Genomic DNA, 17,829 nt, shown 5'->3' on the forward strand with positions numbered 1-17,829 from the left:
GCGTGGTCTGGGTTTGGACTTTTAGTAGGCCATTTCAAAACTCTAAATTTCTGCTTCATTTACCATACTGATTTGAACTCTCTGGTGTGTCTGAGATCATAACTTACTGCATAATATAGTTGTACTTGAGCTTCAGCTAATAGAATGGTGTTGCTCTATAACTTCTTCTAAAATGTACACATTTTATTTTATATAGCTAGTCTATTTTTAACTTGTAATTTTGTTAAATTATTTTTAATTATTTTTTATTTCCTGCCTTGCGCCCTGTGTTGGCTGGGATTGGCTCCAGCAGACCCCCGTGACCCTGTAGTTAGGATATAGTGGGTTGGATAATGGATGGATGGATGGATGGAATTATTTTTTAGCTTTATTAGATCTAGGCTGAGTGACTTGTTTTTCTCGTCATACACATTTCATTGTATGTTGACCCTGTGTTAACCTATATATGACAAATAAACCTAAACCTAATACAGACAGGAATTGATTCTTCTTTTAATGATGGCAAGTCGTTACAAATCCTCAAGTCATTATAAGAATCCATATTTTTTACCACAGCTATACTTGGTAGCTGCTATAAAATTCTCATGGTGGAATGCAGTTTAAATTTTTGTATCCATCACTAAGCATTATCTCCACGGATGGACCAGGTTCACTGCTAGGAAATGTACCATGGAATGTTAATTCTGCATGCAGAACTGCCTCTGGCCACTGTGGCAGCAAAACAATAACAACCACAAACAACAATCACACCGTTTAGCTTGTTTTAAAGAATCTTTCAGCATACAATTCCACAATCCGTCTCTGCTGGGGAAACTCCTTCCAAATATCAACAGAGATGAATGCAACCGTAAGGTGCTGTGCTGTCGGTGCTCCAGCCGTTATCTTCTTTCAGTCTACAGCCTGTCGATGTTTAGAGGGTGAAAGATGAAGACGATCTGCAGTTCAGAAGTGGAGCAGGTCAGCAGCTGTGATACTCCAGCATTTCTGGGGCTCAGCAGTTGGTGGGTTTGAAATTGCGGTAACACTTTTTCTAACTTTAAGATAGTGTTGTTTTGGTACAACAAGCTTGTCGCTGTTTATCTACCAACTTTGTCTTCTTCAGTTGGGAAGAAAGGAATACCTCAGTGTTTACCCAGGCAGAGACAAAGTAGTACTTTTCTCACAGACCTATAAAGTATAATAATGAGAATAAAAAGCAACAATGTATAATAAAGAAGAAAAGTCATAATAATATAACATGGAAATAAAATGTGTTATTCATAAGCAGGTTATTTGAGTGCAAAACACAGACCACAGGGGCATATTAAATAGGGATTGAACTTCATGGATGCCTGGACCTTTTTTGTAGCCAGCAAGAGCGTCTGGCCATATGAAAAAAGAGCAAAGAGGTAGTTTTTTATTTCTTATTTTGGAGAAATTTGAAAACAACAAAGCAAACCCTCAAACTAAAAATCTTTGTCATAATCCTTTAATTCTTAAAAAAAATTTCTTTTTAATTCTTTTTGAATAAAGTCTTTGTTTTTAAGTAAAGTACAGCGAGAGAACGTTTCTGACACTTAGTGCCTAACTGATCAGGTTCCTGAAATGCATAACATCAAAACTGGCAACAACAAAGGAAAGGAAACAATAGATAGAATTAACTATCAAAGAAATAAGGCATAAAAACACTTCAGAAAGCATTGTACTATAAACAATGAAAACATTTAGAATGGCGTTTACTTTCAAAATTATTTTAGCTGCATTTTTCAGACGATCATAACATTCAGCATCAAGTTAAAAATGTTTTGGTGTAGAATTATTTTTGTTTTGTTTTGGTGGTACAGAATCGTCACCCCCGTGTCTGCGTGGGTTTCCTCCGGGCGCTCCGGTTTCCTCCCACAGTCCAAAGACATGCTGGTTAGGTGGATTGGCGATTCTAAATTGGCCCTAGTGTGTGCTTGGTGTGTGGGTGTGTTTGTGTGTGTGTCCTGCGGTGGGTTGGCACCCTGCCCAGGATTGGTTCCTGCCTTGTGCCCTGTGTTGGCTGGGATTGGCTCCAGTAGACCCCCGTGACCCTGTGTTTGGATTCAGCGGGTTGGAAAATGGATGGATGGATGGAATCGTCACAGAGGTCACAAAATATATCATCTTGCATGTCTTTCATAAGCTTCTATGCATTACATGTATTTCCAACAAGATTAATTGTATCCATCCATCCATTATCCAACCCACTATATCCTAACTACAGGGTCACGGGGGTCTGCTGGAGCCAATCCCAGCCAACACAGGGCGCAAGGCAGGAAACAAACCCCGGGCAGGGCGCCAGCCCACCGCAGTAACTGTATAGAGCTTTTTAGTACATTTGTTATGTTTGTAAAATTTTATAGTACTGTTTTGAATGGTGGTCTTGAAAAGAAGTTCTGTCACCCTTCCTTTGATAAAAGAGTGAAATCATTCCCTTAGCTGGAGTTGTAGGCTGGCTGTTTACTTTCAGGTCACTTCTTCATGTACTTTAGCTTTGTCAGTAGTTGAATTGACCTGGCATGACCAAGGGGGTAGGTGCCGGCACATGTCAGTGTATTCTCTCATGTTATCCCCACCCTTATTTAATCCTGCCATGCAGTCATTGTTATCAGGGTGAGCTGAGAGTCTCTGATACAGAAAATGAATGGATGCCATGACTGGAACAACTGACAGACTGCTTAATTTGTTTAAAACAACAAAGAGATTTTCATAAAATATTAGAAACAAAGGAAAATAAAGGTTATTCTTTAACAATGATTGAGAGGAACATCTGCCCCTGCTTTATCAAGATCAGTTGGTGAATGGTCATATTCAAAAAAGGTACTGTAATTATAAAATATCAAATGCATAAAAATTTCCAAGAGCTATTTAATGAAGATTAAATAATCAAATCAATTAAATAACCATTTTTAAAATAGACATTTTTTGTTGTAAATGGTTTTCACATTTGTAAAGGGAAAAGAAAAGGGTAACAATAGATAAGAAAAGTGAACATCATAATGAGAATAAAGTCCCCATCTCACCAGTGATTCGCCATTCAGAGATGACGAGAAGAAAAGTGCTCACAGCATCCCCTGTACATCCCATTTAAACAAAATGAGCATGTATTAATAAGTGCAACTCCTTTTTCTAAAGATGATATTGTAGATGGAGAAGCTGAAAGTTCTAAAAGAAATAAGTTCTAAAATGTGTCCCACCAGAGTTTATTAGACTTTGGTCCTACTGTTTCCAGTGAGATGTCAGGATCCCAAGATGATTAAAGTGGACTTTTCTATACACGTTTAAAATGCTACCATGATTACAAGATTTGTTGTATTCATATCATTCCTATATGCCAGAGATTCTCTCCTCATAACACCAAATCAGTCTTTTCCAGCTCTTGTAATAGAAAATCATTGTTGTTTTATTTTCTTTTATTGTTGTCAAATTAACATTTTTATTTCTGTAGAATTTTGTAGCAAAAGTTTATTTTTTAACTTTTTTCAATTTCAGGACCTTCTCCTTGATCATGTCTTTGGGTACAGAGGCTTTGACTGTCGCAACAACCTTCATTACCTCAATGATGGTGCTGATATAATTTTCCATACGGCTGCTGCTGCGGTGGTTCAGAATCTGTCTACAGGTGATTTAACACATAATATCCATACAGTATATACAAACGGGAAATTGCATGTTTGTATTTTCATTTTCATTTGTAAAGCACGAAGTTCATTTTCAGATCCCACTTGTTGTGAGCTTCCATTGCTTTATTTGTATGAACTGGAAGGTTGTTTTTCTCACATCACTTGTCAGATATTTTAATTTATACTTAACATTACATTACAATTTAGTTACATAAGAACATATTAAATCCTACAAATAAGAGACCATTCAGTCCATCAGGCTTCTTTGGTTAGCTACTAATGAAGTTGTCTTAATATTTCATCTGTTGCCTACATGGCTTGGTTTGCTCCCTTTATATGCACTTGAGTATATGATTCATTATCGGGTTCAAAGAATGCTTCTATACATTGCTTAGAAGATAAGAATGTTCTAATGATAACAATAATAATAATACATTTTATTTAAAAGTACCTTTTAAGGTACCCAAGGCCACTGTACAACAATACACATAAACTCAAACAGTCCAATATACAAACATAATTAATGAGAACAACAAAAGGCAATAATAAAAAGATAGATTTTAAGTCTTCATTTAAAAACAGAAAATGAGGTACATGTACGGAGCTCCAAAGGCGGCGTAGGGCGTTCTATAGCTGTGGCCCTGATGCATTAAAAGCCCCATCGCCCATAGTGCACAGTCTTCACAGTGGAATGGTTAATAGCAAGGAGTCAGAAGAACAAAGTGAACGTAATGGAGTATAGGGATAATTTAAAGAAGTCAAGTAAGCTGGGGCTAGACCATGAAGAGCCTTAAATATGAAAAGGAGAAGTTTATATTGAATATAGAAGGAGACAGGTGGCCAATGCAATTTTAAAAGTGTAGGAGTCCTATGCTCCCAGATTTTTAAGTGCGTAGCCACTCTTACCGCTGAATTTTGTACAGGGTGGTCTAGATCTAATTATGCAGATCCAGATCGTCTGGATGACTTTGATTGACGCGGGGACGATTCTAGTTTGGCATGAAGACGATTCTTTATGTCGTCAGTTTGCACACTTCTCGATGGTCCGGGATTTTTTGGTTGATTTTCTATGTAATAAACTTAATAAATTATAGCGTAATGAAAATTGCATAATTAAATCTGGACCACCCTATACATATTATAATTTGTTTAAACTCCAAGCAGGGATACCAAACAACACTGCATTGCAATAGTCCAGTCATGAGGTGACAAAATCATGAATAGATAGATAGATAGATAGATAGATAGATAGATAGATAGATAGATAGATAGATAGATAGATAGATAGATAGATAGATAGATAGATAGATAGATAGATAGATAGATAGATAGATAGATAGATAGATACTTTATTAATCCCAAGGGGAAATTCACATACTCCAGCAGCAGCATACTGATACAAAAAAAAAATATATTAAATTAAAGAGTAATAAAAATGCAGGTAAAAACAGACAATAACTTTGCATAATGTTAACGTTTACCACCCCAGGTGGAATTGAAGAGTTGCATAGTTTGGGGGAGGAACGATCTCCGCAGTCTATCAGTGGAGCAGGACAGTGACAGCAGTCTGTCTCTGAAGCTGCTCTTCTGTCTAGAGATGACACTGTTTAGTGGATGCAGTGGATTCTCCATAATTGACAGGAGCCTGCTGAGCGCCCGTCGCTCTGCCACGAATGTCAAACTGTCCAACACCATGCCTACAATAGAGCCTGCCTTCCTCACCAGTTTGTCCAGGCTAGAGGCGTCCTTCTTCTTAATGCTGCCTCCCCAGCACACCACCGCGTAGAAGAGGGCACTTGCCACAACCGTCTGATAGAACATCTGCAGCATCTTATTGCAGATGTTGAAGGACGCCAGCCTTCTAAGGAAGTCTAGTCGGCTCTGTCCTTTCTTACACAGAGAATCAGTATTGGCAGTCCAGTCTAATTTATCATCCAGCTGCACTCCCAGGTATTTATAGGTCTGCACCCTCTGCACACAGTCACCTCTGATAATCATGGAGTCCAGGAGGGGCATGGGCCTCCTAAAATCCACCACCAGCTCCTTGGTTTTACTGGTGTTCAGTTGTAGGTGGTTTGAGTCGCACCATTTAACAAAGTCCTTGATGAGGTTCCTATACTCCTCCTCCTGCCCATTCCTGATGCAGCCCACGATAGCAGTGTTGTCAGCGAACTTTTGCATGTGGCAGGACTCCGGGTTGTATTGGAAGTCCGATGTATATAGGCTGAACAGGACCAGAGAAAGTACAGTCCCCTGCGGCGCTCCTGTGTTGCTGACCACAATGTCAGACCTGCAGTTCCCGAGACGCACATACTGAGGTCTGTTTGTAATATAGTCCACAATCCATGCCAATAGGTATGAATCTACTCCCATCTCTGTCAGATTGTCCCTAAGGAGCAGAGGATGGATGGTGTTGAAGGCACTAGAGAAGTCTAGAAACATAATTTTTACAGCACCACTGCCTCTGTCCAAGTGGGAGAGTGATCGGTGTAGCATATAGATGATGGCATCCTCCGCTCCCACCTTCTCCTGGGATGCTAACTGCAGAGGGTCGAGGGCGTGGCATACCTGTGGCCTCAGGTGGTGAAGCAGCAGCCGCTGCATGGTCTTCATCACATGTGACGTCAGAGCGACAGGCCAGAAGTCATTCAGCTCACTAGGATGTGATACCTTTGGGACTGAGGTGATACAAGATGTTTTCCAAAGCCTCGGGACTCTCCCCTGTTCCAGGCTCAGGTTGAGGATGCGCTGTAGAGGACTCCCCAGCTCCAGTGCACAGACCTTCAGCAGTCGTGGCGATACTCCATCTGGACCCGCTGCTTTGCTGGCACGAAGTCTCCTCAGCTCTCTGCTCACCTGCACTGCTGTAATTGTGGGTGGGGATGTCTCTCCTATGCTGGTATCAGCAGAAGGATGGGTGGAGGGTGTAGTACTCCGAGGTGAGTGTGAGAGTGGGTTAGGGTGGTCAAACCTGTTAAAGAAGTTGTTCATTTGGTTTGCTCTCTTCACGTCTCTCTCGATGGTGGCACCCCACTTCGAGCTGTAGCCAGTGATGATCTTCATCCCATCCCACACTTCCTTCATGCTGTTATTCTGCAACTTCTGCTCCAGCTTTCTCCTGTACTGCTCCTTTGCTGCCCTGAGCTGGACTTGGAGTTCCTTCTGCACGCACTTGAGCTCATGCTGATCCTCTGCCTTTAAAAGCCCTTTTCTTCTGGTTCAAAAGGCCCTTGATGTCACTTGTAATCCATGGCTTGTTGTTAGCATAGCAGCGTACAGTTCTTACTAGAACTACAATGTCCATACAGAAGTTGATGTAGTCAGTAGTGCAGTCAACAACCTCCTCAATGTTTTCACTATGTGATCCCTGCAAGATATCCCAGTCCGTAGTTCCAAAGTAGTCCCTCAGAGCCTGCTCTGCCTCAGGGGACTACTTCCTGAATGAGCGTCTCATTTGCAATATCAGAGAGCAATGGATGCAGCCTTGAAATTTGCTTACGTTGGAAAAAGGCAACTTGGTAATATTATTAATGTGATAATTAAAGAAGAGTGTAGGATAAAGAATAACAGGAAGATTTTTAACCTGTGCAGACAAGGTTGTAAGTAAGTCAGGCATTTTTACTGAGGAACTGAAGATGCAATAATTAAAGCCCTTTTTTTGTCACTATTTAGTCTGAGAAAGTTTTCAGACAACCAGTCGTTTGATGTCAGCCAAACAGGCAACCAGTGCAGGAGGAAGTAATGTTTGGGTAAGCCCTGTGTATAAATGAATCTGTGTATCGTCAGCATAACAATGAAACCGTAGACCGTGACGTCTAATAAGGGCACAGAGAGGAAGCATATGCATATAAATAATAAAAAGCAATTCCTGAGGGAGACCCTGGAGTAAGTATGATGGGTCAGACCTAAACCTACCAACAACAATAAATTGCTGTCGGTCCTTAAGGTGCAATTTAAGCCTTACAAGCATTTCCAGCAATATTTAAATTATTCTCAAGTTTATACAAAACATCATGATGGACCATATCAAAAGCAGACGAGAGGTTTAAAAAGATCATTAATGTTAAAAGACCAGGATCTGCTGCGATTAGAAGATCATTAGTCACCCTGCCGAGTGCTATCCCTGTGATCGGCCCTAAAACCAGACTGAAATTCCTCAAACAGGTCATTAAAGGCAAGACGTTTTTTTAAATGCTATGTTTAAATTCTGTAAATATAAACTCACCAAGTCTTTTTTTGGTTTGTTTCGTGTAGGTCAGTGTTACTATAATTTAGGCTTCTTTTGCATGCATGTAGAACTTTGCTCATTTAAAAAGTGAAATGGTGTTTTTGTAAAGTTTGCCCAGTTGTGCAGACTTTCAAGGTATATTTGAATTTGCCATCACTAGCTGGCTTAAAAACATGAAAAACTGCAGGAAAAATACCTTGGCTGGTTGGTACCCTTCCTGAACGAGGCCAAGAAAAAGCCTGTACTAGGCCACGTCAGCCCTGTACTTCGCTCACAACACGTTTCCCATTTTCATTTCCTTCTGTCGACTGTGCAAAAACACTAAAATCACAAAATTTAAAAATGAAGAAAAAGTATATTGTAAAGTAGAAATATATGTAACATAGACATCAGAAAGTGCCCCACAATATACAGTACATTAATAAATACAGTGTTTCCCCAAAAATAAGACAGGATCTTATATTAATTTTTCCTCCAAAAGATGCGCTAGGGCTTAATTTCAGGGGATGTCATGTTTTTCCATGAACAACAATCTACATTTATTCTTGAACAAAAATATACAATTCTCTCTATTATAAAAAAAAAAAAAAAGCTTGGAAGGAGATGATACGTGATGTTCTCAGAGACATTTTAACGACCCACAAGACAAGGCAGTGAGAACAATGGACAGCTGCTGTACAGGCTTTTAAATGATCGACCTGCAGCTCGGCAGCAGTAAGACAGAGGCTGATCCGACCGCATCTACTTAGCGTGCGTTCAGCCCCCCTTCACAACATGAGCGGCAGAGACGGGGGTGGGCGAGTGAAGCGAGCCGGGGGCACAACCCCCTAGTATTCTTGAACAAAAATCTATATTTATTCTTGAAGAAAAATTTACATTTATTCAGATACAGTCATGTCATCATCCTCTTTAACATTATCATAACTCTCCAAACCCCAAATTCCATTATGAATTTTTTGCGACTCCATTTCCTTTTGAACAATTGGCCCCAATCTCTCCTGTCTAGCAATAGAGCTTTCCTTAAATGAGCACCTCTTGTCCATGTAGCCTGCTCGTAGTGCATTCGGACATCCAAACTTCTTCTCTTTGCAGAAAGCAGTACGATTTTTGCCCTGGGACTCCTCCACAATTCCTTTCTTGTACTCGACAGAATAGCTTTCTTTTTGCACTCATCTTGTCGGAGGGTTAAAATACCGGTATTAATTCCTGAGTACATCTGTGTACATACGGTAGCGGTAGGCGTTTATCGCTCATCCAAAGGCGCCTGTGCGGGATCGTAACTAGGGCTTATTTTCAGAGTAGGGCTTACGAGCATCCTGAAAAATCATGCTAGGGCTTATTTTCGGGGAAACATAGTAAGAAAAGCCCTTCTATTAAACTGCTTCAGTATATAATGTATGTCTGTCACTGCAGAGTGTACTTTATACCCCTCTGTATATACTGTAGTGTGTTTCAGTACACAGTGTAAGAATTTTATTACAGAGTGTATGTGCTCTTAAGAATGATTTATGTCTTTAGCAGCACCTCATACTCATGCTATGTTGTTTACGATGTGTTGGAGCTCTTGTAAGATTTCTTTTTTACAGAATGGGGTTCATGATGTGAGAAGTGCACAAAATTTTATTAATTGAGGTGTAGTCAACATTGCTGAAGCTAACAATATTCTAAACACTGTTATACCACCAAGATGTAAGTCAGAACTAATAAAAAGGTGAAAACCAATAAGCAATTCCAGAACCTAAAAGAAGAATAACATTTCAAATGGTGGTATCTTCATTAACAAAGTAAAGGAAACTAGGAAGTATGTTAACACAAAGAGCAACAAACATGGGAATAATCAAATAGAAGACAAAGCCTTGCTGTTTCAGTGGGCCTGTCTCAAAAGCTTTTGAGCTCTTGTCTGTCTTTCCCCACTTACCTCCATATTAACTAACCATCCATCCATCCATCCATTTTCCAACCCGCTGAATCCGAACACAGGGTCACGGGGGTCTGCTGGAGCCAATCCCAGCCAACACAGGGCACAAGGCAGGAACCAATCCCGGGCAGGGTGCCAACCCACCGCAGGACACACACAAACACACCCACACACCAAGCACACACTAGGGCCAATTTAGAATCGCCAATCCACCTAACCTGCATGTCTTTGGACTGTGGGAGGAAACCGGAGAGCCCGGAGGAAACCCACGCAGACACGGGGAGAACATGCAAACTCCACGCAGGGAGGACCCCATATTAACTAACACAGGTATAGTCCTTTTGCTCTCTCACCTCATACCTTTCTGTCTTCATAATCTTCCGACCTTATACCTCTTGTCAGTCATTACATTTTTGACTCCATATATTCAGTGGAAATCAAACCTAAAAGAGCTTTTAAGCCCCAGCTAGGAACCTCTTCCACCGTCATTGCCTTAACTACTTCTGTAGTTAGTCGGTATTGTCCTGTAGAACTCATGGACCATTTTCCAAGAACTCCCCCCTACCAGTCCCAAATGTGCCTACCATCCCCAGGTACACATACTGTAATACATAGTGGGGGAAAGTCCCATTCAGTCATGATCTTCCCTGTTGCTACCTGTCAGATTAGCAGATTTCCGTCAGATCATTTAATGCATTTCAATGCCCTTTTCCTGTGTGTCCCCCTGGAATAATCACTTCTAGGTCACTCTCTAAAGACCTACATTGTACCACTCTGTAGAAGTTTTTTATTTATCCTCCTAGGCCTCTACCAGCAGTTCTCATTCCGACCTGGTACCCCTTTACACGATTTTCTGTATTTCCATGTTAAACATTTTATTTTCAACCGAAAGATCCATTAAAAACAGCAGTTATGGCAAAGAGAAGATGGAAATGTTCAATTGACTGTATCAGTGACACCTCCTAAATGGACTCATATTTCCACCAGTAACAGCGCACTGTGTGATAACATGCAGTGAATACACTTGACTTGACATTCCTAGTTTTCATCCTCTTTCTCTGTGCGTTTAGCATTCGTTTGCTCAGAGGTTGATGCACTTGCTTCTTCCTGAGCAGATCTTCTTTGCGCCATCCTAGCGGCCTGATTCTTCTCTTCTTCTGTGGCATCTTTTCGCATTAAAACTGATTAAGTCTGTGTTTGTGTTGTTTTTCTTTATTTTTTACTTAAGCTGGCACTTCAATTTCGTTGTTCCTTTGTAAAAGTGACAATGACAATAAAGATCTATCTATCTATCTATCTATCTATCTATCTATCTATCTATCTATCTATCTATCTATCTATCTAGTCTTCAATCTGCCTCAAGAATGACTTAAGAGACGAAGAGGTAGGGGAAGTGACGGCAAAGGTGGTAGGGATGAGAATGGCGGTCGTGCAGCACATGCTGCCCGCTGCCGAGAGTTGATTCTACAATAAAATAAAATAAAAATTAAAAGAGGAATAAAAATCATCACCCTGAAAGCGGACAGTCGAGGTGACGTAGTATATGTGTACCAAATTTCAGGCCAATAGGTTAAATGGTTTGCATGCTGCAGGTGATTTAAAATCTTGGACAGACAAACGGTCAGCCATGGTAGCGTATTATATAAGAAGATAAGAAACACCATCTTCACAAATGAAAAGAAAACAAAAGTTCAAACCATACCATTGAGAAAATCAATGAAAAAATGTAACACTGTACTGTTTTCCTTTATCTTCAGGGACTCAAAGCTTCTATTTGGAACACACTGATGACATCCTTTGTTTAATTGTAAATCAGCATCCTAAGTACAAAAATGTTATCGCAACTGGGCAGATTGGTAAGCTGTTTTTGTTTTATTTTTATCATTTATGCTGTGTGTGTGTAGTTTTAAAAAACAGTTAAATGGTAACAGGGAGCCCCCTAGTGAACACACTGGGCCATTTGCAAAAAGAGAAGGTAAGTGTATAAAAAATGAGATATTTACAAGGAAACATTCATCATACAGTGGAGACACACATGAGCTAGCTATCACAGGACATGCATCCAAGGTTATATAAATTGGAGCTTCCCCCTCTTGCTCACATTTAAAAATTATTCAACTGACAAGCCACAATCACTCCACACACTCTCCCCTCGCCTTCCCACTCTTCATTTCTGCTGCCAGTTGAGTCGTTGTTTCGACCAACCCCTAAATATTACTGGATCTCTGGGGAATTCTGGCACCGCCTCCATGCTATTTCAGATCATGCCCTGGTATTCCTTGGAATCATTAAACTCATAGGTCCACTAAAGGGTAAGGCCCGTACTGTGGTGCTCCCAAAAAACTCTTATCCTGGGCATGTAGAGTTGCACATCATTTACCAGTATGGGTTCTTTTCGTACCGCAATTCTAGCAACCGTTCACCAGTAGGGAAACATGTAATACAAAGTATAAATTCTGTAGCTGTTCTTCAAATCACTCAATAAAAACTAGACTGCGATAAAATCCCTAGAATTTGCTTCCTATGAATAAGAGTGTGCATTCTTGTGTGTTTTCACACTGTTTGTTTAATGGACTTTTCCTCTAGGTTTCCTTCATATGCTTCATATTATTAATTTGATGTCTGTTTTAATTTTATTTTAGTGTGCATTTGTTGCTTTTAGTGATTCCTGCTTCCCATATCCATGTTTATATTAATTTCAAATTCTGGTGCTGATGTAGTTTTCTCAGCATTAGAAAATAGTAACTTACTCCAGCTGTTTTCTTTTGATGCTTCCTCATTTGCCATTGCCCACACAAAACAGGCGATGTTGCTGATCTGGAAGGTAAGATCATGTCATTCTTCCTCCCATTTTTGTGTTTAATCGTCTCTTCTGTGTTCATTTCCACTGTTACTGAGGTCTACTTTGTTATTTGATTGGATAAAAACAAATGTAGAAAATGCGTTGGTGTCTAATTATCTTCTCTAAAATTAAATCATTAAGATTTTTTTCAAAATATACATTAATTTCTTCATTTAAAACGATAATTTGTTTTCAGATGTGCGGTGTCATAAAAAAGTATTCTCTCTCTCTCTCTCACATTTTCCAAATAGCTAAAGAGTTTTAGCATTAAACAGTCACTCTACTAACACATATAAGGAATGTTTTATACCAAATATTGATACCAATTTAAGTTTTTCTTTTTTTTTTTATAAATTTTATTTATTAATTTTATTGTAATCATTCCATACAAATAGATCAATTTATACAAAAAAGGATTAAAGACAAATCAAACCCCACACTTGAGAAGGAGAGCTTAGCCAAAGGAGAATTCCTAAGGGCTTTTTAATAGGGCAAAAATAAACAAGGAAAATATATATATATATAAATAAATGGAGAAGGAAAAGAAATGTGGAAATAATTATTTCTTCTTATTCTAAAATATTATTGATTAGATCCTGCCAGGTTCTGAAAAAATTCTGTACAGATCCTTTAACTGAGAATTTGATTTTTTCCAATTTCAAATAATATAAAACATCGGTTTCCCACTGACTTATCAGAGGAGAGTTAGGATTCTTCCAATTTAACAAAATAAGTCTGCGTGCCAAAAGTGTAGTAAATGCAATCACCGTTTGTTTGTCCTTCTCCAATTCAAGTCCATCTGGAAGAACACCGAACACAACTGTTAGTGGGTTAGGAGGGATTGTGACCCCAAGGCTGTCTGAGAGGCACTTAAAAATTTTGGTCCAAAATGATGTTAGTTTGGTGCAGGCCCAAAACATGTGACCCAGTGAGGCAGGAGCTTGGTTGCAGCGCTCGCAGGTTGGGTCTTACACTGGAAACATTTTGGACAGTTTTAAGCGAGACAGATGAGCTCAATATATAATTTTTAGTTGAATAATTTTATGTTTTGCGCATATGGAGCTCGAGTGAATTCTCTGCAATGCTACCTTCCACTCCTTTTCTGATATATTAAGAGATTTTTTTCCCATTGTCCTCTTGGATCTTTGAAAGGAATTTATATAATGCGGAAATGGTGTCTAATTCCTCGAAATTGAGCAGTATTTTTTCTAGAATGGTGGAGGGTACGAGATGAGGAAAATCGGGCAGTTTCTGTTTAACAAAGTTTCTAATTTGAAGATAGTGAAAAAAATGTGTAGCTGGGAGGTTGAATTTGGAACGTAATTGTTCAAAGGATGCCAAGATATTGTCTATATAAAGATCTCTGAGCAATTTAATCCCAAATCTTTTCCAGGTATTAAAAACTGGAGATGTTTGCGAGGGTTGAAAGAGGTTGTTCTCCTGCAGGGGTGCCACAGATAAAAGATTTTCCATCTTAAATTGCTTTCTAAATTGGTTCCATATTCTGAGTGAGTAAAGCACAATTGGGTTATTAGTATATTTGCGATAACTTACATTTATTGGAGCGCAGAGCAGGGAATATAAAGAAGTACTACAGGATTTTACTTCTATTGCGGACCAAGCCTGTGTATGTTCATTTATTTGTGTCCAGGTTTTTATGGCTTGTATGTTTGCTGCCCAGTAATAAAACTGAAAATTAGGTTAGGTTTTTCAAAACAAAGTTATCAAGAATACAGTGTTAGTTTGAGGGTTCTAGGATTTGGGCTGTTAAAATAAATAACCACTCACGCCAGTTTTCCTGTGATGACAGCAAACAACACTTTTATCCCCAGCAAACTGCTTATTCTGAGTAGCTCTTTGTTTCAGTTCTTTCCACAACATTTGTAGAAGACTCAGGTCTGTACTTCGAAATAGAAATATCATGATACCAGTAACGGCACACTGCACGATAACATGCAGTGAATACACTTGACTTGAGTATTCCTAGTTTTCATCCTCTTTCTTTCTCTGTACGTTTATCATTCATTTGCTCAGAGCTTGATGCGCTTGCTGCTTCCTGAGCAGCTCTTCTTTCCTCCACCCTAGTGGCCCACTTCTTCTCTTCTTTCATCACCATCTTTTCACGTTAAAATTGATTAAGTCAATGTTTGTGTTGCAATTACTTAGTGTGTTTTCCTTCATTTTTCACTGAAGCTGGTACGTAAGTCTTCAATCTGCCTCAGGAATGATTTAAGATATGAAGAGTTCTGGGAAGTGACAGTGAAGTTGGTAGGGATGGGAACTGCGCCCGTATGGATGAGCCGCACGGCCGCCCTGCTGGCCGCTGCTGAGAGTTGATTCTACAATAAAATAAAAATAAAATGAAGAATAACCTTGGAGGTCAATCATCACCCGGAAAACAGATAGTAGATATCACGTAGTGTATGTGTACCAAATTTCAGGTCAATAGCTCAAATGGTTTGCAAGCTACAGGTGATTTAAAATCCTTGACAGACAAACGGACAGCCACAGTAGTGTATTATATAAGAAGGATTATTATATTATTTGTTTTTTTTATTATACATTTGATTTTATTTTTGGTATCATTCATTTTCTGTCTGACACAATTCTGCTTCTGATTCATTTCACCATCGGATTTTTAAACTCCAAGCTCAATTCTTTGATTCAGTGATGACACATTCCTCATATTCACAGACAGCAAAGTATTCCATGACGATGTTCATCTAAAACCAATATGCTTGTCTGTTTTAAATATCTGATTTTTGCCTGATGTACTGTATGTAAGACCCATGTAACCCAGAGAGCTTCACTTTTGTCTTTCTGTAGAAAATTCTTTAGCATCCTCTGATAGATGCATTCTGGAAAACTTGTATTTGAACATCAGTGATCTTCTTCCTGAGCTGCTCTTTTTGGCCTAATCCCAAATGATTCTTTAATGGTGGATAAATAAACTTTGGCTTTAGTTTAGACCAAAAAATCCTGCAGATCCTGGACAAGGAATATTCAGCATTTCGAGAGTCTCTGGTTCAGGAGGGTCTCTCAGGTTAAACTGTGATTTCTGAAACCATTTTTGCTCTGTCAGGAATATAATGTGATCACAACGTTGATTGAATTAGAGAAGACAATTAGTAACCAAAAAAAATTGAATGTTGCATATTTGTATGATATCTTTTTTTGTTTATTTCATAAACACTGCCTCCACCCCATAGTGTGATCCTGTAGTGCACTAAGCAGGTAAACAATTATGGACATTAAATAATACAGAATATTTTTATACTTAGTGTGTTTTTAAGTTTTTCTTAGATTTGATTAGTGTAATACATCTATCCATTTTCTAAAAAGAATTAACTGTACAAATATGTAAAATTGCTGTAATATGGAGAGAGAAGAATAAGGATTACGTTTCCCTTTTTATGCAACTGTGGCACTGTATATTATGAGATGAGTTCTAGTCTTGCTGGTTAGAAATGTTTTAGTGCATCAATGAGTGAGTCTCATAGCCATATTCTTCATTTTTCCAGCACACTCCTAAAGAGGATTACAAAATATTTTGTTTGAACATTGCATAAAGGATACTACAATCATAAGAAATGTGATACAAAGTTCTCATTTTATGTATGTTGTTCATCTGAAGAGTTTTAAATACATATCCTAATAATCTTAATTTTTTAAATTGTTGTTTCCTCTTTTTACTTTAGAGTTGTATTGTTCATCTTACGTAACTGTTGTCCATTCATCTTGAATACTTTTATCTAAACACCTTGATGGACCTTGCATGTTCTTAAATTCCTTCGTCAAGCAACATTTATTTTATACAGCACATTTCTACTGTGAACACCAAGCTTTTCATGAACGTTCATCCTGAATTTAGTCACTGTGCCTTAGAGCCTAGCCAGACTATTTCAGTATTCTAAACGGAGAGACTTCACTAATACACAGAAAATCAGAAACTAATGATTAATGTACAAGGATATCATTCAGAAAATTGAAATGTGAAACTTCCATTTTTTAATCAACAAAAAGTAACCTTTCAGTATTATTAAATTATTTCCTATGAATATTACCTCCAACTGACACAAACTGAGAATCTGAATCTGGGCGAAATTGTACTACAAATATTCTGTCAGGGTGCCCACCTGCACTCCAGTTCATCACAAAGAATGCTAACTTACACCAAGTCCATACTACACAAACTCCATGAGAAGAATATGCAAGTTGTCCCTTTCCTGGTTTACAGAACCGAATTCCAAATGTATCCCGTTTTAGAGTCACAAAGCTCACAAAGCTTTATGCCAAATCTTGCTCTTTTCGACGAGATGTACTGTATCCATGACAGTATGCCCTTATAAGCCATGAAACTTTCATCGATGCTGACATCACGGTCCAGAATGTAAACTCTCTGAAATTTTACCACAATCGCCTGGTATATCTCCCAGATTTTCTTTATTTTGGGTGCTGGATGGGTATTCTCATCAAAGTCTTCATTGTTGGTAAAGTGCAGATATTTCATACTTAGTGAAAACATATATTCAGACACAATTTCTCCATAGAATGGCACCACTGACAGCACTTTTACAGCCCGAGTGATTCTCGGTTCTAACGCTTACACAAGACGCATTGGTACAGTTGCCCAAGTGATTGTCGGTACTAACACTTTTAGCACGATATTCGTAGCCCGAGTAATGCTTGGGTCTAATGGTAAGCTAAAGAGGTTAATCTAAACCGTACTTCTTCCTCTACAATTTCTAAATCCACCAGTACCTCTTTAGTAGTCCCCTTTACCGCTAGGAGGTATCTACTTTCTCACATGTGAAGACCTCAGAAAAATGAGAGTTTAGAGCATCTGCTGTTTCACTGTCTGTATTTTTTATAATTCCCCTTTACTCTTTCTGATGCATTTCACCTCTTCCTTAACCTTTCTTTTAGTACTAAAATACTGGAAGAATCCCTTTGGGTCATCTTTCGCCTTATCTTCTATAGCCTCCCTAATATCCTTTTTAATGGTTACCCTCTTGTTCTCATACACCCTACAATTCACATTGGACTTATTAATCTCATTAACCTTATACAGCTATTTTTCCTCTGCAGCTTCTTTTTTTAACTCTTTATTAACCCATTGTGGAGTTTTTAAACATTTCCTACTAATTCCAAATTTAAGTACAGTATGTATCTCTACTGCATTATATGTAAAACCTTTTTAAACCTGTTTGACTGT

The 17,829-nt window shown here is 38.7% G+C and overlaps 1 protein-coding gene across 2 annotated transcripts in view; it reads left to right on the forward strand.

Moving 5' to 3' along the window:
• The window catches only part of LOC114665604 (echinoderm microtubule-associated protein-like 6), a 352,025-nt gene that overhangs the window by 282,893 nt on the left and 51,303 nt on the right, over window positions 1–17,829 (forward strand). The window contains exons 29-31 of one of the 2 annotated variants that reach the window (XM_051919661.1): window positions 3,496–3,625; window positions 11,530–11,628; window positions 12,576–12,596. In XM_051919661.1, the coding sequence (XP_051775621.1) occupies window positions 3,496–3,625; window positions 11,530–11,628; window positions 12,576–12,596 (250 nt within the window). The remainder of the gene's footprint in view (window positions 1–3,495; window positions 3,626–11,529; window positions 11,629–12,575; window positions 12,597–17,829) is intronic. The other variant, XM_028820199.2, reaches the window with a different exon arrangement.

Source organism: Erpetoichthys calabaricus, chromosome 15, assembly GCF_900747795.2.
Source record: "Erpetoichthys calabaricus chromosome 15, fErpCal1.3, whole genome shotgun sequence".
Classification (NCBI taxonomy): domain Eukaryota; kingdom Metazoa; phylum Chordata; class Cladistia; order Polypteriformes; family Polypteridae; genus Erpetoichthys; species Erpetoichthys calabaricus.